Source organism: Seriola aureovittata, chromosome 15 (genome assembly GCF_021018895.1).
Source record: "Seriola aureovittata isolate HTS-2021-v1 ecotype China chromosome 15, ASM2101889v1, whole genome shotgun sequence".
Classification (NCBI taxonomy): Eukaryota; Metazoa; Chordata; class Actinopteri; order Carangiformes; family Carangidae; genus Seriola; species Seriola aureovittata.
This window is the reverse complement of record NC_079378.1, coordinates 4,470,066-4,493,910: the sequence shown is the minus strand read 5'-3', so window position 1 is coordinate 4,493,910 and position 23,845 is coordinate 4,470,066. Positions and strand designations below refer to the sequence as shown.

The 23,845-nt window shown below is 41.9% G+C and overlaps 2 protein-coding genes across 3 annotated transcripts in view; one reads left to right on the top strand and one right to left on the bottom strand.

Moving 5' to 3' along the window:
* The window catches only part of capn5b (calpain 5b), a 50,059-nt gene that overhangs the window by 8,153 nt on the left and 18,061 nt on the right, over positions 1–23,845 (bottom strand). The window contains exons 1-11 of one of the 2 annotated variants that reach the window (XM_056396811.1): positions 18,626–19,020; positions 18,325–18,456; positions 11,634–11,842; positions 11,082–11,274; positions 8,278–8,471; positions 6,213–6,290; positions 5,271–5,466; positions 5,044–5,166; positions 4,759–4,955; positions 3,755–3,876; positions 1,835–1,971 (exon numbers count right to left, since the gene is read on the bottom strand). In XM_056396811.1, the coding sequence (XP_056252786.1) occupies positions 1,835–1,971; positions 3,755–3,876; positions 4,759–4,955; positions 5,044–5,166; positions 5,271–5,466; positions 6,213–6,290; positions 8,278–8,471; positions 11,082–11,274; positions 11,634–11,842; positions 18,325–18,456; positions 18,626–18,907 (1,863 nt within the window). In that variant the 5' untranslated portion in view covers positions 18,908–19,020. Of the gene's footprint in view, positions 1–1,834; positions 1,972–3,754; positions 3,877–4,758; positions 4,956–5,043; positions 5,167–5,270; positions 5,467–6,212; positions 6,291–8,277; positions 8,472–11,081; positions 11,275–11,633; positions 11,843–18,324; positions 18,457–18,625; positions 19,021–23,845 lie in introns of those variants that run through there. The other variant, XM_056396812.1, reaches the window with a different exon arrangement.
* ompb (olfactory marker protein b) lies at positions 13,414–14,130 on the top strand. Its single transcript, XM_056396816.1, has one exon. It carries the CDS (start codon positions 13,648–13,650, stop codon positions 14,128–14,130), a length of 483 nt encoding a protein of 160 aa, XP_056252791.1. The 5' UTR covers positions 13,414–13,647.

The following is a 23,845-nucleotide window of genomic DNA, read 5'->3' as shown; positions in this document are numbered from 1 at the left end:
GAGAAAAGACAAAAGGCGATAAGCAGTCACAATAGAGAAACCACAGGAGAAAATAGGCGAGGAGGAAAAACACTGAGGATTAGAGGAAGAGCTGATGAAGAGACTTTTTGTCGAGCAGCAGAATGAACCTTTCATACGTGCTCAAAGATAATTAACTTGTAGAAGACTTTATATTTTATTTCAAAGAGAGAAAAGACGGTAAAATCTTTAGTCTATAGCTACGTTTGGGTCAAGTGACCTTCATGAGATCGAACGCTGCTCAGATCGTTAATCCCCTTTTCAATTTGTGATTAGCGACATTGGGCTACATATATAAGATCTGACAGACTGACTTATGGGAGGCCGGACAGCTGCTGCTACGCAAAAGCTCGTGTAGATGTTGTTTTTGAAGCTTTGCATGGACAGAACACATTAGAATACAAAAGAGAGGAAACAACGACCAACATCTTGTTAACAATGAATTTAAAAGCAGCTGGAGTTAAGAAACGACACAACCGGAGAGACTACGCTGATGAGCAGTTCGGTGAAGAGATGGAGGAGAACGTACAGCCTCACATTATCTCACACATCCCTGAATCAGTTTGACAGGTTTACAGATTTTATATTATGAAAACAAACAGTTGCCTCAGACTGGGAATCTGTCAGCTGATACCCTGGGTTTGAATATCAGGGGAGAAGATTGGTGCTTCCTTTCGCCGCGATACAGATGAGGCAATTTCACAGGTCTGACTGAGTAAATTCAACATTACCAACAATAATTCCCTAACAAGAACACTGGCTCACGCATATCGTCTGATATTGAGGCTGTAATTGATTGGTTATGGATGTTCAGCAAATTTCCTTAGAGATAATCACTGGCACACACACACAGACACACACACACAGATGATGAAGGGAAAGTGGAAAAGACAGGTGAGAACTGTGGTGTTAGGTTTCAGGAGCTGAGATGAATCAAAGACAGGACAAAGGACAAAGACAGACTATGTTTGTTTGAAGGTGTTTCCACCACAGGAACCTTCCCCTGGGATGAACTCAGAAACTCAACCTGTGTTTGAAGTGGAGGAATGATCAGGGAATAAATTTAGTTCCTAGATTAGAGTTCCAGGGGTAAAAATGTCCCTGCTCTGGGGGTAGTACTTTCTAATAGTCCAGGGGAAGTGTTTAAAAGATTGAACATCGCTGATTACAAATACAAAAACAGCTGGATGACTGTCATTAAGTCCTCATGTCTAAAAAGTGATTGAAATGCCACTTGAATGTTGTTGGTTGAATTTAGTCTTCACGAGAAACACAAACTGAAATGTACAAAAGGAACTTTCAGGTTCTAGTTTAGTTCCGGCCTTTGCAGCTGAGGAGACGTTGTTGCTGTATTTTTTAAATTGCAGTCTTCCCAGAGACTTCACATAAAACCTGAGCAAATAAAACCAGAACGATCTGCATGACTAGACACCACCAGAGGTAATGAAAAATATATCATGTTCATCTGAAATGCAGGTAAACGGCCTCTTGGCTGAGAAGAGTTTTAGGTGATAAGGAGACTTCCCACCTCTGAAGGAGCGTCTCCTGTCAGCGAGGCTGTGAGGTCAGATGTTGGATAGCTAAAATCTTTAATAGTTTATTTTATTGACGGAGGTGTAACTTTTGGAAGCATTTGTTGGCAGCACAATAAAACATGGCATGTGTGGAGTGTAATCATTGCCAGTGAAACATTAGCATCTCAGATGACTGGTCTGGCCCTTCAACCACTCACAGGATCTGAGCTGCAGGTCGTTGTAGTTCAGCCAGGTGTCAGTGTGTAGTCCTACGGAGCGATGTGTGCAGAGTGACAGCTCACCTCGATGTGGATGCCCTCCTTGGGTTTCTTGCGGTAGAAGAGGCCTTTGATGTCAAAGTTTGGGCACCGTGCGTCTTTCTGAACCGGCGAACGAACCCTCTCTCCTTCACAGGTGATGATCACGTAGGGATCCACAGCTGCAGGGAAAAATGTTTCAATCAGAGCACTGAGCTGATAAATGAAACTAATTAATATGTGTGCACTTGGTTTGGTTTTACATCAGATTTTACAGGTTGATTAGATGAAGAGTTCATTTCCAACATATTGAGCTGTACAACTATTGTCATTATCCTTTAATCTGCTGATTATTTCCTCGATTAGTCGGTTCATTGTTTGGTTGAAATAATAAAAGATGCCTGTTACAGTTTCCCACAGCACAAGATGACGTCTTAATATTCAGTTTAGAATCATACAATACAGAAAGAAAAGCAGTTAATCCTCACAGATGAGATGCATTTCTGCTGAAATAAATCATTTAAAATAATTGACTGATTCAAATCAAAATAATTGATAGCCGATTAACTTTCTGCTAATCCACTTATCCAATTATTTGTATCATGAGGCAACAGAAGTTCATCATTTAGTGTCTAAAAATTCACTCTATATTTCTCAAAAATTATAACTTGTTTGACCATGCTTATTAACAACGCTTCAGTCCATACACTCGTAAACTCGTTATTCTTGTTCACAAGTGGAAGAGCTCCGTAAAGGGTTTCATTTATAATTAGCTCATTGGCCTTAATTAGTACAGATTACATTGAGGTGCAGCCATTTCTCTTGGATGTGATCTTCCTGGGCTGTAGACAGTGTATAGAAATGTAGCATTGCTGTTTGCCTACATGAATTTTGTTTTTTTTAATTTAATTTTTTTTTTCAGTCTCAGATTGAATCCAAACTCTTCATCTTTACAACAATTCATCAAATGAACTCACATCCTGCTGAGCAGTGGTGGAAAAAGGATATTTACTCATGTACTGCCCTTAAGTACAATTTCCATGTACTTTTACATTACATGACTATTATCATTTTGTGTTACTTTACAGTGCTCCACTCATTTCAAGAAATAATGTACTGGTTTAAAAATAATTAAGACAAATTTATGCAGCAAATCCGTTCTACATTGAGAACCACTGGATTTAAATACATAACTGTATATAAAATATCTAAAGCTGCACCTTAATCAGCCACAACAGTAAAATTGATGCATGAGTATTTACAGTCCAATAATATATAGAAGCAGAAAAAGTACTTTGACTTTTGATACCTTAAGTACATTTTACTGTTAATACTGGAACTGATAACGACTTTTATATAAGCAGGATGTTGAATGGAGCACTTTTGTAGTATTTTAACATTGTTGTATTGGTACTTTTACATAAGTAAAATATCCTAATACTTCTTCCACCACTGCTGTTCACTAAACAAAGGAATCTCAATATTAAAGCCACTATGTGGAGGATATGGAAGATTTGGTTTGGTGCCATCCGTTGGAGACTGTGGCAGTCAGCACGACTGAATCAATAGACTGGGAGCAGTGCACAGACTGCACCAATTCGCACCGGGATTGTCTCATTATTTTTATAACCTGGGGCATCAGAATAAACTGAAAGATGCTGTAATCATTTTGAAATTACACAGTGGCTTTAAAGGTGACTAAGAGATTTAAGGAGGTAAGGCTAGAACTCAATAACTAAACTAAGTAACTCTGCATCTAGTTTCAGCAGGTGGCGCTGTGGTACCTTGTGCTTTGCTCAGGAGTCTTTTCTTATTGGGATTGAGGCAGTGAAGCTCTGTGGGTGTTTGTAGGAGTTTAAAACGCTTTACAACACAGCAACATGGTCTTCAACATGCAGATGCAATGCACATGACCCAAAGTGGAGCCAAGATACAGCCACTATTCACTGTGTGTTGAGGTCCTACCTCCATTGGAGTCCTGTCCCTGCAGACCCTCAGCGTTCAGTACATGGACCTGAGTGACCAGCTGAGGGTAGCCACACATCCCAGTCCAACATGTCTGAGGAGGCTCGTCCAGAGTCAGCTCTCTGCAGAAGACAGAGCACACGTGTATGTTAGAGAACTGTGGAAGCTAACTGGACTGATGTATGAAGAGAATACAAGAGAACCAAATTAGCATTAGCATTTACTCGTTTGGCAGAAGGTTCGGTGCAGTAGGAGATCCATGTGTAGGTACAAAGTACAACATCTAGTCAAGTCAAGTGCAAAGAGAACACATGCAACACACAGCAGACACAAAGTTGACAACATACCCTTTAATACATGCGCAATCCTCATACCCCTGACTCTGACTTCACTGTCTGATAAGTGGGTGGGTATAGAGGTGTCCTCTCTTGGCAGTAAATGCTGTGAAAGTTTACCAGCTCATGAGAGACAACGTAGGCTGTTAGGCTCAGCACTCTGCACAAATCTGTTGTCCTAACAAAAGTGAAATCCTTTCTGTGAGCGTATCAGCATTGTGACTTGTTGACATGCATTCTGGTCATAAAACAATGGAAGAGTAGCTAGCTAGCAGAACTGTCTGACTGACCAGTACATCTCTTCTATCCAAACAATGAATAATATAGAAATAAAAGTCTACACTATGTAGAGTCAAGAAGTTGCTTAATTTGAGGAATGTGCACATTGCAGCCAGACCTACAGTATGTCACTTTATCCTGACATGTATTGTACTAAACAACCGCTCTAAGGTTCAAAGCCCTTCCTCCTTCGTTTCAGCCTCCCTGCGAACTGGAACAGCATTTTTCTACCACAGAAACGGAGCTTTATCAAAACATTTTCCAAAGCTTTGAAATCTTAAAAACACCAGCTTGGTGTTTCATTGTGTTCTGGGTAAACTGAACTCTACAAAGCTTTAGGGACTGAGGTATGATGTGACAGAAACACAGATGACTGGATCACAGATTTACTTGCAGTCTGAAGGCACATCAGTGAAGACGCGGAGCAGGAAGTCGCCCTGCTGCCCGGGGTCAAAGGTTGTGGGAATGATGACGTAGCGGCCCTCCTTCAGCTCCTTCCTGAGGAAGACGCAGCGCGAGTTGATGTAGATGGAGCCCGCTACTTTCTGCTGGGCTGAGTGCATACGGTACTTCCGATTTAGCTCCACCTGCAAGATGGAAAAACGTTCATGTTCAAGTGTTGTGGAGGTTTCATGGTATTTGTGTGTGTGTTAGTTTGTGTGTGTGTGTTTCTACCCGGTGAATGTCGAAGCCTATGGCGAGGTTTTCCCCTTTGCCCTCTTTGGGTGTGGCTCTCTTTTCTTTTTGCTGTAAGCAGATCAACACCTCGTCCTCCACCTTCTTCACGTCAAACACATACTGCAAAGAGTAAAAAGGTGAAAATCAAATCACACTCCAAAACTGCTCACACACACCTCTCTGTAACACACACAAACACATGCTACATCACTAGCACAGCTAACCTGAGGGTTCTGCAGGAAAGTGGCCTTGTGATTGATGCAGCCTCCGGATCGGTTGCGGAGCGGGTCCTGGCGGTGGATCCAGGAGCCCCTCATCACCTCCTCCTCCCAGGTTTTGTGGATGCTCAGGTAGGAGGTGTTGATGAGGCGACACAGGATCAGGTCAGTGAAGTACTGGCAGAAGTCGTCGAACGTCATCCTGCAGGAGGGCAGGAAAAGAAGAGGAGAGAGGAGACCGGAGAAAGTGGATACCGACTAGAGGGAAGAGCTTGAAAGAAGAAGTTTCAACAGGTGTAAAAATAGAGGAAATGAAACCAGGAACAAAGGAAAGGGTTACACGTTAAAGTGAGACTAGGATTTCTGGTGTTGACATGGAATGAGATGTAACTGTAACAGTGTTTCCCTCATGATTTTAATAATGTTCGTTTGGAAAAGGCTCTTTCAAGAAATACTTTAATGATTTGGGAAATTCTCTTTCATCATCTTGCCATTAGATAAGAAGATTGATGTCACTCATCAGCCTGATTTTTTTTCACTGGTACACTGACTTCCATAGAAATACTCTGGCACACAACACCCACATAAAATCAGAAACTGATGTTTTTTACATCAGTTTTTGTACAGATTAAACAAACAGGACATAATGTGTTAATTGGCTTCAGGGGTGATGGACAGAGACAGGCTAACTCTTCCCTCTGTTTCCAGTCTTTGTGCTAAGCTAAGCTAACCGGCTGCTGGCTTTAGCTTCATATTGCAAGGCAGGAGAGTGATCTTCTGTACTAACAGCAGAATAATCAGTTCAGGTGAGGGCAGTATTAATCAATCAGACCATGAACATTCAAATATAATCAAACTTTCATACGTTTCTAGCTTCACTGCAGCTCCTTAATGATCACTCTGAGGGGAAGGGAACAACGCAACAATCAGTACATTAATGGTTCTCACCAGAACTCGCCGTCGTCCTGCACGGTGACGCCCAGCTTCTCTCTCTCGCTCTTGCTCACCTTGTTCCACTCCTCCGAGCTGCAGTGAACAAAGACAAGCGAGCAAACACTTTATTTAGAGAAGCAGCCTTTTAATTAAAACATGCTTACATTGCAGATGAGCTTTTATTTCTAATTTCCCCTGATTTCTAAGTATATTTGGTCATATTTAATAAGAAGCCTCACTGGTTTTCTAATCTGATCCTGCTTTAATTGCTTTTGATCCTGACTGATAAAAACTCAGTAATTCTTCTATGTTGCTGTCTTGATAAATTCAAGATAATGTACTTTTTTTTCTTGTACAACAGAATAACGCATCACATTCAAATGATAATCTGTTACACTTCCTGCAGAGATGTTTCACATGAAAAACCTTCCAGCTGCTCAAACTGTTTTAATTCCTCACTTTCCTGAAAGGCTTTTAATGTGAAATACATACTGGTTATAATATTTGAAAACTGAAAAATGGCAAATTAAAAGCAAAGAGAGAAACTCAGAAGTACAGATGAGTGTGACCCTGTTGTTGTACTGATGGAATTAGAGCTGTGGAAATGAACATGTGGACAATGAGTTTACATCTAGTTATATAGTCAGGTAATGCACCTGAGCCGAGCGTGGCCCAGGTGTGGCACTGAAGACACCAGATGAGAAACAAGTTATGGGCTTATATTACACTGTATGTCATGTGTTATATTGAGCATTGAGCACGGACATGATGAGACCATTTCCAAAGGAGACTTTAATGTACAGAATGTTAATAGTTAATAATTTTATCTGTATAAAATTAATGATATTAATATAAATATACAACAGAGCATTTAGCCGTGAATCTTTTAATAATATTTCAATTGTAAAATGTCAGTATCAAGTTCAGACATATAAATTGTGTTTGTCCCTCCTGGGCACCATTATGTTATGTTAAGTAATCTGTAGTAAAAACCTGTGTGTAGTTGTAAGTGTGAATCACACCTAAACATCAAGGTCCATTCTGTGTTCACTCCTCGGGGGAAACACAGACATTCACTGGACGCATTAGCTCTGTGTTTATGTCTTTCCGTTTATGACTCACTCACGAACGTCCACATCTCAACAGTCTGTCAGGCTCCATTTACAGTAACGTATTTTGTCAAACCACGGATAAATTATTCAGCGAGCGCGAGTGAATGATTGAGAAAAGACGAGCGATGACTCACGTTGCTTTAATAACATCTTTCTCTCTTTCGAGCCTTATCAATAATTCAGGCTCCATTACGATCCGGCTTTACCACCTCCCTGCTTGTTTCACAGAGTCTGGTAGCTAACAATTCAAAGACGGCGAGAGATGTCCGGGGAGCGACTTTATCTCACTTTTTCCTGGTCCTGCAGCAGGTGTAGAGTAACAGAAAGTGAAAGTGGAATGAAACACTCTTTTCTGAGATGAACACAGCTTTACCAACATGATTGAACAGGCTGCTTGTTCAAACCAGCCATTTTGATTCACCCAGACGTTTGAATTGAAGGTTTAGAGAGCTCAGTTCTGGCCCTGGCAGTTTAGGTAGGGTCTCTGGGAAAATTTAATCTGAGCTGAGCAGCACCGTTTGATATTGTTCTCTACAAACAAACACGGCTCCCACAGAGCTGAATTCAGCTATTCTCGTTCACCCTGTGGCCCATTAGCTTGATTGCATCTCCATTTTTCATCGTCTACATGACATTTCCCCATTGTGGAGCTTTTCTCGTCGACACTGTGAGCATTATAAATGGACTGGTCTTTGTTCAGTCGCTTGTTGTTTGCTCATTCATTAGAAACCAGTCCGTCAAAATTTTGAGAGACAAGGAGGACGAGTGCGTTTTGACATTTTAAAAATGAATTAGTGAAACTGGTTAAATTGGTGCAGGTCACAACAAGGACACACGAGAAGAACGACTGCATTGTTTCTGTTGCTCTTGAGAAAAAGTCACGTGGGAAATGCAGATGAAGAGGGTTCAACGAGCTCTAATGACACACTTCACCAGCTGCGGCCTGTAGGTGGCAGTGTTGCGATTACCTGTCGCTCCACGGGCCGCTCCACTCCTTCTCTCCCCAGGGATTCCTCATGCGGATCATGTGCAGCTTCTCCGATTTGAAGAAGGCCAGCAGTCCGTGACCCAGCCGCACTTTCCGTACGTCTGTTACAGCGTACGCGTGGCCTTTGACCAGGCCGCAGTCCAGCCGTGCCTCCATGTCCTCTATTGTGGTCGCCTGGAAAAAAAAGAAAGACAAAAGATCAGAGATGCTATTGTGAATCACTAAAATTATGTAAAAGACAGAGGCTGGTACAGTTGTCTGGGAAACTATTAACAGGTAGAAACAACACACACAGGGAAGCTGTTGCAGCCTGCAGCAGCTTGTGTGTAGCTTGGGAAGCAGCAGGTACAAAGATTCATACACGGGGAAGTTGTGGAGGATTTTACAGTTACTGCATGAAACATTCATGGGTAATTTTGGTTATAACAACATTTTATTCCTGGAATGATCCTTCAAAAGATGCATTAACTGTTCACGGTTGTGTAGGGAAGCACATTTGAAGGAGGTGTGTTTTTGTTTTGTTGTTGTTATTTAGGAAAGCACACACTCTGGAGGATTCTCAATGAGCGCATATGTCTGGCAAATAACAGTGACGTGAGGCTCTTGAAATTTGTGCACTGCACCATTTGTGAATAAAAAGCTTTGGTGGTGAGAGATAAAGGGGAGAGAATCTTCCGGCAGTGTTATCAGAAAACTGGTTCTTCGATCCATTAATTATGTGTTTGGTGGACTCGGCACATTTCATACATTATTATCCTGACAACGCACATACAGTACAGACAGTCAACCACACAGACAGATGTTCTACTTAAGAAATATATGCAGTTTAAGTCTGTTATACTGTAAATTAAGTTCAGAACAAATAAACAAAAGAAAGAAGAAAATTAAATCTCAATTTCTGACTCATTCAACAGACAAACAAACTCGTGACGTTCTTTCTACAATGGATCTTTGCTTTCACTTTCTGTCCCAAACTGGCACCATGTTATGACACCTTACCACTTGATTTTTTACCATTCAAGGTTTTTCACTGGACTTGATAAAGACTGGGAAAACATGGGGTGTCCTACAACGACTCTAATCGAAACTCAGAGTGTGTCCGGTAGAAAATACTTCAAGAAATAGGCGGACAATTGTTAAAAAAGTATGCTGCTTATTTTCTGAAATTTGATTCTAAGATATCACATCGGAGAGAAAATGATTGTCTTCTGTCGGGTGACTGCACAATGATTTCTGACTTTTAATCATTTCTATAAATCAGTCTTTGAAGCATATAAAAAAACTGTTTTTGTAATTAGTTTCTATGATGTTACATTTATTCTTAGGACATTATAATTATTTCTATCGCTGCCCTTCTTGGTGATGCCTTCCTGTTGACTAACAGTGCATCATACTGCTGCCAGTGTTTAGGTCAAAGGAATTCTGGATCAGGTGTAACGTGATCGGCACGTCAGGTTTTCGACCCTCTACTGGACACTATTGATTTCAGGGCCACATTGTCATGTATCATCACTCTTCTTTCTCCCTGTTTTTACTTAAATGCGTTCAAGGAAGCTGAACAGCCTTATATTCCCTGATCCGTGAATATTAGCGAGCGACAGTAAACACATGGCTCTCTCAGAGGTGTAGAATTCATGCATCGCCAGAACAACAATTTGTGATTGAGGAATAGAGGTTAAGGTAATAAGAGCGATGGAGAAAGGTGGAAAATACGTTTTTGTATGGTATTGGTTATGTTCTCTGAGCTCTCATTACTCTTTCTGTTGAATAGTAGACAGAATAAAATCTCATGCATTTAAAAGAGCCGTATCATTTAAGAATTGAGCAGCACCTGATTCTGAATCACAATAAGGGATTGCGAATTAGTTCTTGCTGGAGCAGGACGCCAGGGGAATAAGATTGGAATGAGACAGAAGACCAAGGGCCGAACCTTTCTTTCCAATGACAGTGAAATTCATGAGACGGCATAAAGTAGTTTTCTTAACAACTAGACTTGAATTCACAAAAAGCAGAGAACAAAGAAACACAGGTCCAGGATTTTTCTTTGCCTAAAATCACAAAGTGTTATTCATGAAACTTGATTTGAAACACAAATATCAAACTGAGACTTTAATACACTACTATTAAACCGTTCACAGACTTCTTGCTTTTTTCCTGTTCACTCTTTTAATCTTGATCTACATCCTCAAAACAGACTAATCAGAAGTGCATGCTCTTCTTTTGTGTCTACAACCTTTCACAAGTTGTAAGAAGTTACGCAAAGATCTGGCACTAAAGACAAGCGCTGTATTTGCTGCGTCTCAAGAAAGTCAGTCACGACGGACAGAGGGTTTTTCATCACTGGATTCTAACTATTAAAGGGCTCTGGGGCACAAGGAGTCAGCTTTGGTGGACTGGGAAATTTTCAGGGACCAGGTCTTGAAATGCTGCTTGGTCACATAAATCATTTATTTAAATACAGATCAAACTGTTTAAGGACTTTGAAGAAGCCAGAATTTGACTCTTAGACTCCAACGAGCGTCAAACTCCAAAAACACTTGAGCCTGCTTCCTTCCTGCCTGTGAAACGCCCTGATGTTCCTCTGGTTTGTAACGCAGATTTTCTGTTTAATATTCAAACATCTACAAATTTGTCTGGTGCCATCAACAGGTCAAAGTTTTCAGTTATTAGGTTTAATATCTCATTTACTGGATGGATCACCACAAAATTTAACAGAGATGTTCATGATTCCTCTGCTGCCACTGCGAGGTTGACCCCCCCCCCTCTGGTGAACTCTCCGCTTACCCTGATGGAGCAGCTGATGAGGCCGTCTCTGTTGTGGACTTTGAGAACTCTTTCGAACAGCTGGTTACGGGCCACTTCGTCTGTAGCCATCTGACCCTCCAGCAGGTCCACGGGTTCCGACACACCACCGGTGAAGTCCACCAGCGCGTCGGCCGTGTTTCCCCCGTCCAACGCCTCGTAGCAGCCGTAAACCCTGCAGGAAGAGGAGGAGAGTTGGGAAACGTTTATTAGAGCTGCAGCAATAACCTTGTTGATTAGATTAGTTCGTTGACGGTTGCAGCCGATCGGCATTTTCAGGTTTTCCAAGTTTTATATCCAAGTAAATTGAATATCTTTGGGGTTTGTTAAGACAAAACGAGACATATGAAGACGCCGCTTTAGATTCGGGGAAAGTAGGACGGAGATTTTTCACTATTTTTGGATATTATAATAGAGAAAATCATAAACGAATTTCTGCATATCAACATGAAGTTATGAAGGTCCTAAGTCATCAGGATGACTCTTTTCCTTCCTTAAAACTGGATCTGTATATTTGTTGGCACCGATACTAACTTGGCGTAGGCCTTCTCCACCAGGGCACTCCAGAACTCGTTGCTGTCATTGGAGTGACAGTACACCAGCTGGTTGTCCACCGTCGGCAGCCGGTCGTCGATCACCACGTCCACCCACTCGCCGAAGCGCCAGAAGCGGAAGTGGAAAATCCCGGCGTACGAGTCTGGCTTCTCTGTATCCCACTCCTGCTCCTTCCAGTCAGGAATGACCTGGAGGACGAGGAGCAGAGGGCAGGTAAGCCAAACAAACAGCCGCTGGTCCACGGAGCATAAATAATGTCAAGGTGGAGTGGGCTGCCAGAGTGAGACCGAGTGCCCTGTTGTCTGCTGATGCATTTAGGATCCGGGGACAAATTTATCACCTTGGCCCTCTTGCTCATAAATCCAGCTGTAATAGGACACGGGTGGGAGGTAATAACTGTTGGACTGCAGTGTGTGTGTGTGTGTGTGTGTTTCAGCTGCCTGCATTTGCTGTGGTCCAGTGAAACCCATGTAACCAAGCCTCCATTTTGTGATCTGTAGTTTGTTTTGGGGTTTTTTTTTGCCTAATGTAAAATACAGAACACACTGTGCAGTCAAATGGAGAAATATAACAGATGGAAAACTATTAACATGAGGACAATACTCATGATAAATGTAAAACAAAACAAATGTTTAACTTTGTTTTATATAAATCCACATATATTCTTTTTATTAGTACTACTTTCAAACAGCTGAGTGAAAAGCTTCCCTTAAGTTTTAAGGAAGGGTATGTATTATATATTATATATAGTACAGTATATAGATAATGCTGAAGAGTGTCCAGCCCCAGCGAGCAGAGTAACAAGTTCTTTCTGCACCATGTTATGTTCTGATTGCTCTTTAAAGTCCCATGAGCCGTGCTGTGAGCCGGAGTCATAACAGAGCACCCAACATGGAGGCGACCTGCGAAACCTCTACCGGTGTGAGTATGGCAATAAAAACTGCAAATGACGCGGGTGAGAGACACCAACACGTGACCTCACTGACACTGTTCCAGCGGGTGTCCTTGGAGATGTCAAGGTGCGCTAACTGAACAGCAGTTCCTGTCAAACCTCTCTGCAGGTGGTGACACTCAGCTGATGGAGAAAATCTGGCCTCTCCAGAGAACCGACCCCGTGAGGCAGCAACAGTTTCTTTACAGGGAAGAGGAGGAGGAGGAGGAGGAGGAGGAGGAAGATTAAAAAAAACAAAAAAAAAACAAAGCACTGCACCACAGAAACCTCAGTCATTTTGTAATCCTTCGGGACGCAATCTCTGTTGCGCTCCACCCTGCTGTTGCTTACTCTCACAGACTCTGCACTGTGGATAGTGAGAGAGAGAGAGAGAGAGAGAGAGAGAGAGAGAGAGAGAGAGAGAGAGAGAGAGAGAGAGAGAGAGAGAGAGAGAGAGAGAGAGAGAGAGAAAAGGCTCTATCTATCTCATCTTTCATCTGGACCCAGTGTCGCTCTGCAGCAGCTGAACTCTGGTGGGTAGGTGACCTGACGACTGACCAGAAACACAAGCAGAAGGCACCTTGGCTTCCCCCTCGCCACGGTGAACGAAGAACCCCCCCCCACAACCTCATTCTGAGCCACTATACTCCTACTAAACAGTTTTGATGTTCACATTTACACTACCGCTCACGCAAGCCTCTAGGATCTGGCTCTATTAGAGTCAAGAATCTGTAACCAAGCAAATGCGTGGGACAAACAAATGTGAGACAAACAGTATTAAACGCAGTTCCCTGAAGGAAAACCTTGTGTCGTGGTTGCAAATGTCATTAGATCCGGTTGCCTAGCACCTCTGCTCATCTGTACTCTGCCTCCACCCCCCTTCTATTAATGTTACACAGACATGTACACATGCATACTGTACAAGCCTGCAGGCAAGAGAGGAGAGTAAAAGTTACTGGACAGAGAGAAAGCGAAGACGCTTAGTTTCGACGTAGCTGCCGATTTGATCCAGCCTTGTATTTGGTATTGACCTCTGAGCCTGCTGACGTGTGCCGTCCAAGCATGTCTTCAGAGTTGGAGCTGCCCTTCCGGCCGGACTCCCAGCTGACGGAGGTGATGCGGCTGCGGGTTCAGTCCCTGCAGCAGCGAGGCCAGAAGAGGCAGGACGGTGAGCGCCTGCTGTGGTCCAACGAGGCCGTGTACCGGCTGGACTTCTCCAAACAGTCCCTCCGATTCTCACACTGGGTGGTGCAGCTGGCGCAGCCAGGACGCCTCACCGTCACGGCCACATCGCAGCTCTGGACGCCTGACCTCACCAACCTGATGACGCGGCAGCTGCTGGAGCCTGCTGGGGTTTTCTGGAGGGCGCCGGGCGATGCCGCCGATGCACCCATCCAGTGCTACGAGGCTGACGCGCACGAGTTCGGCGAGAGGATTGCAGAGCTGGCTAAGGTAAGGAAGGTGATGTACTTCCTGTTTGCATTTGCAGAAGGCTGCAGCCCCGAGACAGTCGACTGCTCCATCTCCTTCACAGTCGACAGTTGAGAGCTGGAAGTCAAAAACCTGGACAGATACTCGCTACGAACTCTTCTTCTGGACTTGCTCTGCGCTTGGCTGCTCTTAGTTGAATAAGAAAAGTCGATTCTAGGTTAGCCCTGCATTATTTGAGGCCTTCAATGTTGCAGCTGACGTCCTGTAAGAACTCAACAACAAGATTACACTCTCCACGTTTCCCTTTATCCTTTTGAAGCTGCACTTACATTTTACATGCATTTACAAAGATATAACTTATTTCTGTTTCTTCTGTTCTGAACTTATTGATCACAACAGGTCTTTCTTCATACCTTTGTATTCTATGATACTGGGCATTAATCAGATGAATGTAAATAAATCTAATCAATCAAAAAGGTGTATCTGGATTGTGTTATCCGATGTCTAAACACAGATGATTTTTATTGGGCTTGTGCGTTATCCTCCCTCTCCTCCTGTTTGACAAACAGCCAGCCCTGACGGGTTTGGTGGAGATGAGTCCCAAATGAGATAATGGATAGAGACAGTGTGTATTTGTTTGTATGTGTGCGAGTATTCCCCCGGCGGACGGCTGAACAGGTTCCTGCTGCCTCATCCATCTCCGTCTTGCACGGTGACCCTGACAAACAAGAGAGGGGAGGCATGTGGATTTCATCTCTCAGCTTCCTCCTCCTCGCCACGGGGGATAAAACAGCAACTGTGACTGCGAATGAGAGGACGCGTGTCAGATGAAGTGTGAGGGAAGAGAAAATAACTGAGATGTCAGGAGGTATTAAGACTCGTCTCTTGTCAGTACAAAGCATGTAACTAACTTGCCACCTGAACCGTTGAATCTTCGGAGGCTGAACCTCCCGTTTCTCTGACAAAAAGTCTCACACTGCACATTCTCAGGAGTCTCAATTAAATCGATCTTGCCTACAGCCTCGAATGCATGAATATAAATCATCACTGGGTGTCCTCATTGGTATGTGTCTTTTCACTCTTTGTGTCACTTTTTAATGAAGAGTTAAACAAATGGACCAGGTTTGGAGGAAATTAGCACACGGATCATCTTATTATTAAATGATGATAAACAAATAAACCATTCTAACATTTAAACCTATACTGTGTTGAGTGATAACAACAAAACGAGAAGATACAACAGCTAAAAGGCAAAACGAAAAGCACTTTAAATTTGGCAGTTTTTTTTGCAGGTAATTAACATGTACAAAACACAAAATAATTATGTTTTGAAGTTGCAGCACTCAGTTTCACTGGGGATCAGTATCTGCTCCTGTGAGACTTGGACCATCACTTGTTTTGCTTTCATAGGAAGTAAAGCTCGTGGCCAACAGGAGACTGGGAACAGATGAACATCTCTGCACAAAGGCTGTTTGGACTCTTCTGCTTTACAAAGGCAAAACAGCAACAGCTACACAAACCCTGAAGCTGAGACAAAGGGGTTTTAATTGTATAAAAGCTGTTAGTTATAAAACTTTAATATTAGGAAAAAATTAGCTAAGACTAGTCACTGCAGTTTCAAAGAGAAACGAGGAAAGGCAACAAACATGTGTGTGTGTGTGTGTGTGTGTGTGTGTTTACAATGACTACGGAGTAAACAGAGAGGGAGATGCCACGTTAGCAGTCCCGTATGTACACACACTTTCTGAGCAGTCTGCCACAATCCTGCGTCTCCCTATAACAGGCCGAGACATCTTGTTTCAAATCCCATTAAACCTCAGTAATCAGTTTGTTTCCTCCGTCAACATGGATGCCAAAGAACATTTCAGAAAAATCCTGACAGACAAATCTCCAGAGCCCTGTGCAGTTCAAATTATATTGTTTTTTATTAATATGACATTACTAATTTCATAATAGAGCTGTGGTGCCAATCTCCATGCGAGAAGTTGACACATTTATTCTAATTAATGTGTAAAAGGCTTCAAACAGCATTTACAATGAAAGACAATAAGTTAACAGAAACGGGAATGAATTAAATTCTTCGGGGTAGATTAAGGATCTCTAATGCACCTAACTCATTATTCATTTAATATCATTAATGAGGAAGGAAACACATTTTAACACGTTTGTTAGATCTCAAGGATAAAAACAGTGTGTTTTGGTGAGTGACACTAAATGCAAACAGAACCTGTGTTGCTTATAAAATAAACCCCACAGGGAACGTTTTAATTTGAAATGCAAGGGGGTTTATTCAGTTTGGGATCTAAAAGTTTGTTATGGTTCTAAACTACCATTTATTTTTCGATCAATAACTAAATTGTCTCAACAGCCGACATGGTGTAACATTTACACCTGAACAAGGCAACAGCAAGAATTCATAATGTGACTCGGTGAGATGGTGCCCTCTCAAAAGGTCAAAGACTCTGTTGTGTTCCCTGTCTTTGTCGGCAGTGCGGACGTTTCACTCTCCTCGCGGTCACACATTTTCCATGTTCCCAACAATGTGTGTGTGTGTTTTTCTTCCCATGTCAGCTACATAACTCTATTGCTGCAGCCTGATAGGCTGATCGTGCAGATGACGCTTGACCCAAATGCATAACAGACACATTTATTACTGTAACTGCTCATCAGTTTATCATCGTTAATGTGAGGATTTTTCAATGTTTTAATTATCGTTCTCATGATGGTGAAATTAAAAAAAAAAGAAAAAAAGATACTGATAAAAACACATTTATTACTGACAGAAGTCAGGACATCCATCCAGTCTTATGGCGTCATGCCGGTCCGGAGAGACTCCACTTTAGACTCAACCAATCAGGCTTCCACTAACTGATGGAGTCTGTTGAGACCAGGGAGGCGTTGTGGTGCTGTAATGAGTCCTCTGGTGTTTACTGCTTGTCATAATGGTTCCTAATGGACACTCAAACACTAAATATGGAATAATTACGATTCGGTACATTTGGAGTTCCTTTTTGAAAATGCATTTTTGTGCAGGAAACACTTTCTTTTCCGTTATCTCTCAATTAGAAAAGGTCGTATATGTAAAAAGCATTGACTCCCCCCCCCAACAGCTGTCTTTCAGATAGTTCAGAAAGTTGGTCATAAGGTGGTGTTGAGCTGTTGAACGCGTTTCTGGCACATTTGGAAACAAATTGTTGGTCTTTTTCAGCAGCCGAGCAGCTGACTGAGCATCAGCAGCAGAGTGAGAGGAAGCTGAAGTGTGTACATGGGTGAGTCAGTGATTTCATACGTAAACTGAAGTGTGATTTCCTTCTACCGCACCGCAAGAGCAAAAAGCAAAGCAGAACATTATAGTGCAAGTTTCTACTTTTTCTATCCTAAACATTAGAGAAGGTTTAATCAGATTTACAGAAAAGTGGCAGAAAATAATGTCAGCATGGCAACTACCAACTGGCCATGAGCTGCAGTCTTTGAGTTCTTTTAAAGGGAAAGTTAAATGAGAAGATAGACACCACTGTCATGTCTGAGTGTTAAATACAGAGCCTGGGTCAGGACATGGTTAGCCTAGCTTAGCATAAAGACTGGAAGCAGGGGAAAACAGCTAGCTTGCCTCTGTCCAAAGTTCCTGTCCGGCTCAAACATGTTGTTTCTTTTGTTTAGAAGGAAACTAAAAATTTAAAAACACAATTTGTAGTTTTTGCTGGACCTACATGCTGTAACTGTTTCTTTAAGAACTGCAGATCATCATCCACTTTGTACGTCTGTGCCGAGTGTCTGGCTATGGTTTTGCTAAGGGTTTCTGTACAGGCGCAAGTCAAGAGATAGTTAACCATGTAACTCCCCCTAAAATCAAAAATTTTCAATTTTATATTTCTGTTTGAGAAACCCCTTAATTAGTAAGGAAGAGAATCCAGGTTAACTGTTTATAACTCGTTTCCAGTCTTTACACTATGCTAAGCTAAGCTAACAAAGTCCAGATTCAAGCTCCTCACTTCATGCACAGGTATAAGATTGAATTTGATCTTTCAATGTCACCTTTTGAATGAGTGAATGATGTCTCAAGATGTTGAACTAAGAGTAGGTGTCTGTCTGTGCTCGGTGTTTTAGGATCAGGTGAGTGCATCAGGTCCACACACATCCACACACTTACATGAGATCTACATCAAAACATTTTGGTCTTGAAAAACAACAAGACAATGAAATAACAACGAAATAAGGAGGATGAGGAGGAGGAAGAGGAGGAGGAGGAGGAGGAGGAGGAGTGGACGACACACATGCACACATGCACAATTGAACACACACACTTACTTTTTGCCACAGAGACTCTCTGGAGGCCAGGCTGGAACACGCCGCTACGAACCAGCAGTTACCCAGCTGTCCCTGATGGAGGTCATGTGCGCTGATGCCATCAACAAATAGGTGAGGGTCCTCACACAGCTCCTACACTCCAAAAGACAGACAAGAACAGCAAATGACGGGACGAATCACACTGAGAATTTTGAAAGTGTTGATTTTGTACCAAGGTAAGATTTTTTTTTTTTTTTTTGTCAATTTCACAGTTCACTGGGTGAAAAAGGAGCATGACATAGGGTTAACGAATTATGCGTACACTCAGATCCAAGACCCGGCGGAACATAAATGGAGTTATCGAGGCAAATTCATGAATCAGAAAGAGACCATCTGTCCTTGTGCGCCCACGTATCATATTCACGATCTTTAACCCGAGTGTGGGAGAGCTGCGTGCATCTGTGAAATCAGACTTCCCGTGGCTGCTGTGCTCAGGTCCATTTTCCGCCACAGTGTGTGCGGTGCAGATCTCCATTACTGCAAACAACATGGTGCTCAACAAGCTGCTCTTTTTCTCTCTTGCACGTTCACCTGACTCACACATAAACACACACCATCAGACTTCCTGTGGTTTCCATGATAATGTGTGGGATGATTACTACTCTGCCACTTACAGGAGGGACACCCTGTCCTCTACTCTTTTGTCTGAACAAAATGGCTACACCCGAAGATGTACATGTTCCAGCCCCCAGCCCCCCCCCCCCGGATGTGCCAAAATGAAAGAATTATTGGCACTTTTTCCCAAAATAAAACAAATATCTCAAAAATATAGAACAACAATATGGAACTTTAGATGTTTAGATTCTTATCCATCATCAAAGTCACAGCCACATCTTAAAAAACAGTCCTCAGCAACCAGACAAGCTACAGGAGGAGGAGAAACTACAGATCCAGAGGCTAATGGAGCGCTCAGTGTCTATGTCCAGCAGTTTTTGGTTTAAATGTTAAAAGCAGAGCTGACGTCGACGAACAGAACGCAGAGGTTGCTGTTAGGTGACTCCGAGTGTTACACTTTGTGGTGACGAGCTCGAGTCGCTGCGTCTCCATCAGATCTGTTGACTCAGTAGACACAAAAACCCCCACAGAATAAGGAGGAGGAGGATTTCCTTCTCACTGACTCTGCTCTTCCTAAAAACAGGAAGCCTGCTGAACTTAATAAGTTGCATTCATTGATTTGCGTTTGGTCACTTGGGAGCAGAAAACCTCCACAAGAAGCTAAAACACCCATAGCTCTGACATTATCTATTCCCTTATACAGTTGTTATGGCGAACGTGTGAGCAAACAGCTGAATATTTACACGTTGAGCAGACAAGAAGCACAATAAAGCAAATCATATGTAAGACCAACATTCACTGACTAATAATGGATGAATAAAAACTATTCAATGCATTCATTTTGAAAGTTTCATCGGCGAATATCAGAAAATATTTTGTAACAACACCACAGACACAGACGCAGTTCACCAGCTTGGGTTGCGATGCTGTTAGCTGCTGTCCCATCTGTGATTGGAGCACTCTGTACGTTTCTCTGTAGGTTAGTTTCTCTGCGTCATGATTCAAATCACAGAGTAACATATGGAGCTGTGAAGACAAATCGCTGTGGGTTTTGTCAGTCTGCTCATTTGCCGTCATAATATCTGCCTGGAGCTGGACTTATAAATCAGCCAGGCGCATATATCGGCCGATATTAGCTTCTAAATCAATCACACCCTGTCAAATAAACAGTACAAATGCAAACAGTAAAACAGTCTGGGACAACTGCACACAAAAATACAAATGATAAAACCGATAAAGTAGATTAGAAATAGATTTAGAAAACAACAAATAAAATAGATAAGAGGGAATGAAAAGATTTTAAAACACAAATGAATAAAATTAAATCATTAAACATTCTTACGAATCTAATATTAGTGCAGATATAGGTGAACATGCCAGGTGATAAGAAAACAATCAGAGAGCAATAACAAGTGGCTTTCAAATGTAAAATGTCCTGCTGACTCAGTTTGTATAGACTTAAATTCTTGAATATCGATATCAGAATTGAAAGACATCTTAAAAATGGTACGTAAGCAGCGCTGTGTGTTCTTGGATCAGTGTTGGTAAGATACACAGAGCGATGACGTGCTCCAGTCACTCCAGCTCCACCAAACTTGACAGCTTGTCTCTTTGTAACACCAGTTCTCAGATGTCAGTCGCCGCTGGGAGACATCCACCCAGAGGTCTGAAGCTTCAACACTGTTTCAACAAAAAGTCCCAAAACTTCAGACATGGAGAAAACATTCACTACAGCTGCAGTTTCATTATGGTTTATACTTCCTGCACAAAATGTGAAAATAATTAAAATGTGGGTTTTGACTCAAAGTTGATTATAAAATGATGACTAGCAAGGAGAGGAGTGCATTTTCTGCATGACTGCTTGCAATGTCAAGTACCCGAGTGTGGGAAAACAAAAACAGCCATTCCTAAAGTCTTTGGTAATGAAAGTGGATGGCACAAATTGGATCACAAGTGGGGCTGATTTCCTGTCTCCTCACTGCAATTTGATTGGCTATTTGCCAAACACTTGGCATCTGCTCGCAGTTGGCAAAAGTTAGTGTTTCTGTTACAGAAGAGAGCAACTGTGGTCACCATGAATGAGGTGGGTTATCCTCTACAGCACACAATTGGAAAGTTTGTATTTTGAAGGAAGAACCTGAGATTAAACGTCTCGGTGTGCACCAGCTGCAGGACTTTCTTACAAATCAAAGCCGGTAAAATAATTGCAGATTTAATCTGGGGTGGTCTTCGAGGGATAAAAAAGGCTAACTACGTTTTTGTCAAATTGGCACCTGTATCAAACTGTGAGGAAAATGCAAATAATGCATTATCTCACTGTCTAAAAGTAGTTGTTTCATCATCATTTTTTCCAACGTAAATTGTCACTGCTCACATACTATAGAATCTGAGGTTAATGCCACATCAGGACCTATTGATTTTACAATAATTGCCTAATAAAAATCAAATAAAAACTATCATATCCATCATTCCAATATCTGATTTTTAATACAAGGTTAACACCAGCCCAATATAAAGTATGGAACAGTTTCATCTTCACTGCAGCCTGCAGAGCTCTGCTGGTAGTGGTCTGGGTGTGAACAGTCTGTCTGTTCTCTGCTCTCTGCTTTATGGGACCGGCGGGTCGATGGGCACCTCGGCCATTACTCAACAGACAGCGGAAAGCCCAGCACCACTTAACAGCTCTTTATCTTTACACACTTGCAGCTCTCAACTAGGGTTAGAAAAGTAAAAGAGGGAGACAGAGGAAGAGAGATGGTGCAATCGTCTGCAGAGGGACTGAGCAGAGACGCAGAATGGAAACTGGTCTTTATTTAAAAAATTGGAAAGTCAGGGTCAATTTGATGAGCCTTCCTTTCTAATAGTAGTCTAGTTTCTAGTATACGGATCAAATCCAGATATTATTTAATGCCAGCCACATACGTCCACCAAAGCCGAACTCCAGAGTATGAGGAAAAGAAAATGCAAATTAATGTGCAATTCCATCCACTACCAGCGTGAGAATTCTGGGAGTGGTGCACATGTGATAAACAGTTGGTGGCGCTATTTCTCCAGTTGGGAGTGCAGAAGAAGAAGGTGACACAGTTAAAAAAAAAAAAAAAAAGCTCCAATCAAAGCTCAAACAGATAAGACTGTATAAACATGATGAAATTGTATTTGTTTCATGTATTAATTTGAGGAAGGTTACAGTCTCCTCGTCGCTCCTCACAGGTCTGTTTTCATTTCCTGCAATTTTCAGTCTCTTCAGCTGAAGCTTCAGTGGCTGTTTAAAGTTATATGTTTCTGTACGTCATGATTTATTCACTGGGAGTCTGTTTCCATTGCACTTTGTCTCATTTTGTTTTTATCACTACACCAAGTTTTCCTCCTCAGCCAAGCGTAAAAGCCCAACAATATTCCAACTTTAAAAACCCCCCCAGCATTTTCACTCAGGGTTTTTCTGCACAAATTGAAAATGCACACCCAGACTAGATGCAGACACCAGTCAAAAAGGTTATGCACTTTAGTAGATTAGTTACAACAATAATGGTTTAGCAAGCTGGCTAACAACAATCAAGGATTAAAACTAACGGTGGATCGTTGTGAAAAAGCTCAAGGAACGTCTCAGGAAACAAAAAAAAAAATATATTTTTTTTTTAAATAACATTTTGCTGTTTCAGTTAAAGTTAATTTCCTGTTAGTATGAAACAATAAAGTTTGCTGATTTTGAAAACGGTACACTATGAGGAAATAAAACATACTGTATGCAGTTAGTCTGAACAGTCACAGTTATGGTCCTGAAGATCATTAAGTGTCTCACGGTTCTTCGGTTGTTTCCACCACATGAAACAGGATGTGCAGGGAGTGAATCCTGCCGCTTTAATGTAGTGCTGCAAGGACTCCATCAACAAAATAAATAAATCAAAAATGTTGACAGTGATTTATCAAGTAAAACGTGTCAAACATTTCAGCTTCTCAAAGGTAAGGATTTACTGCTTTTCACTATTTTATAACTGTCTTTTTGGCTAGTTTTTGAATTTGAAGACGCCACTGTAGCGTCTGGACTGTAGCAACTTGAGAGAATTTTTTTTTTACTTTTAAAAGGTTAAATGATTATTCTAATCATCTTTAAACTGACTGATAATAAAATTAGTAAATAGTTGCAGCACAATATCTATAATCAATACCTTATTAATAAGTCTACTTGGGTTAAGTTCTACTGAATTTATTTACAATAAAAATAAACTAAATATTTCTGCATGTGGACGACCTGGGAACAGACTGACGACATTTCTACCCTCCAATAGATCGTATGGAAGAAAGTAAATATTTTATGACATGCTAATGTAAAGGTGCTGAATACCGGCAGAGCAGCACAGTAACCGGTGGTTAGAGACCGACTGACGCTACCAACCAGCTGCAGCCTCTCTCTGAGAATTCTGTATGCCTGCTTTAATCATAAGCATCAGTATTAGTGCTAAACCTACAAAAGCATATGAGCGTATCACAGCATATACACACAATGGCATATGTTCAAGTGTGGGAGCCAAAAGCATGGACACACCCACACACAGGATACAACCAAGGTCAGTAATTTGCTGACTCTGCAAAGCTGATTGCTGCAAAAGCAAACTTTTAATCAGAAGCAGTGGCCACTGCAGTGCTCCCTGGAGGCCTGCAGTCTCTAGCAGCGGACCCTCTCCCATTACACAGACCCGCACCGAGGTGCTTCCTGCCTCCAGTGTCTGTCCCTACGTGTAAGTCAGCGCGATTTTGTGAAACGGTGTCTGACCGATGCCAGAGTTAAGATCTCTAATCACTTTTTTCTTTTTCTTTTTTCTTTCCGCAACATCATTGATTGTTGGGAGTCTGAGCAGCAGCGAGGGCTCCCTGTGGTGGCCTGCCATCCAGGGATTGGCTCAGGTGGAAGAGTAATAGAGTATCGATC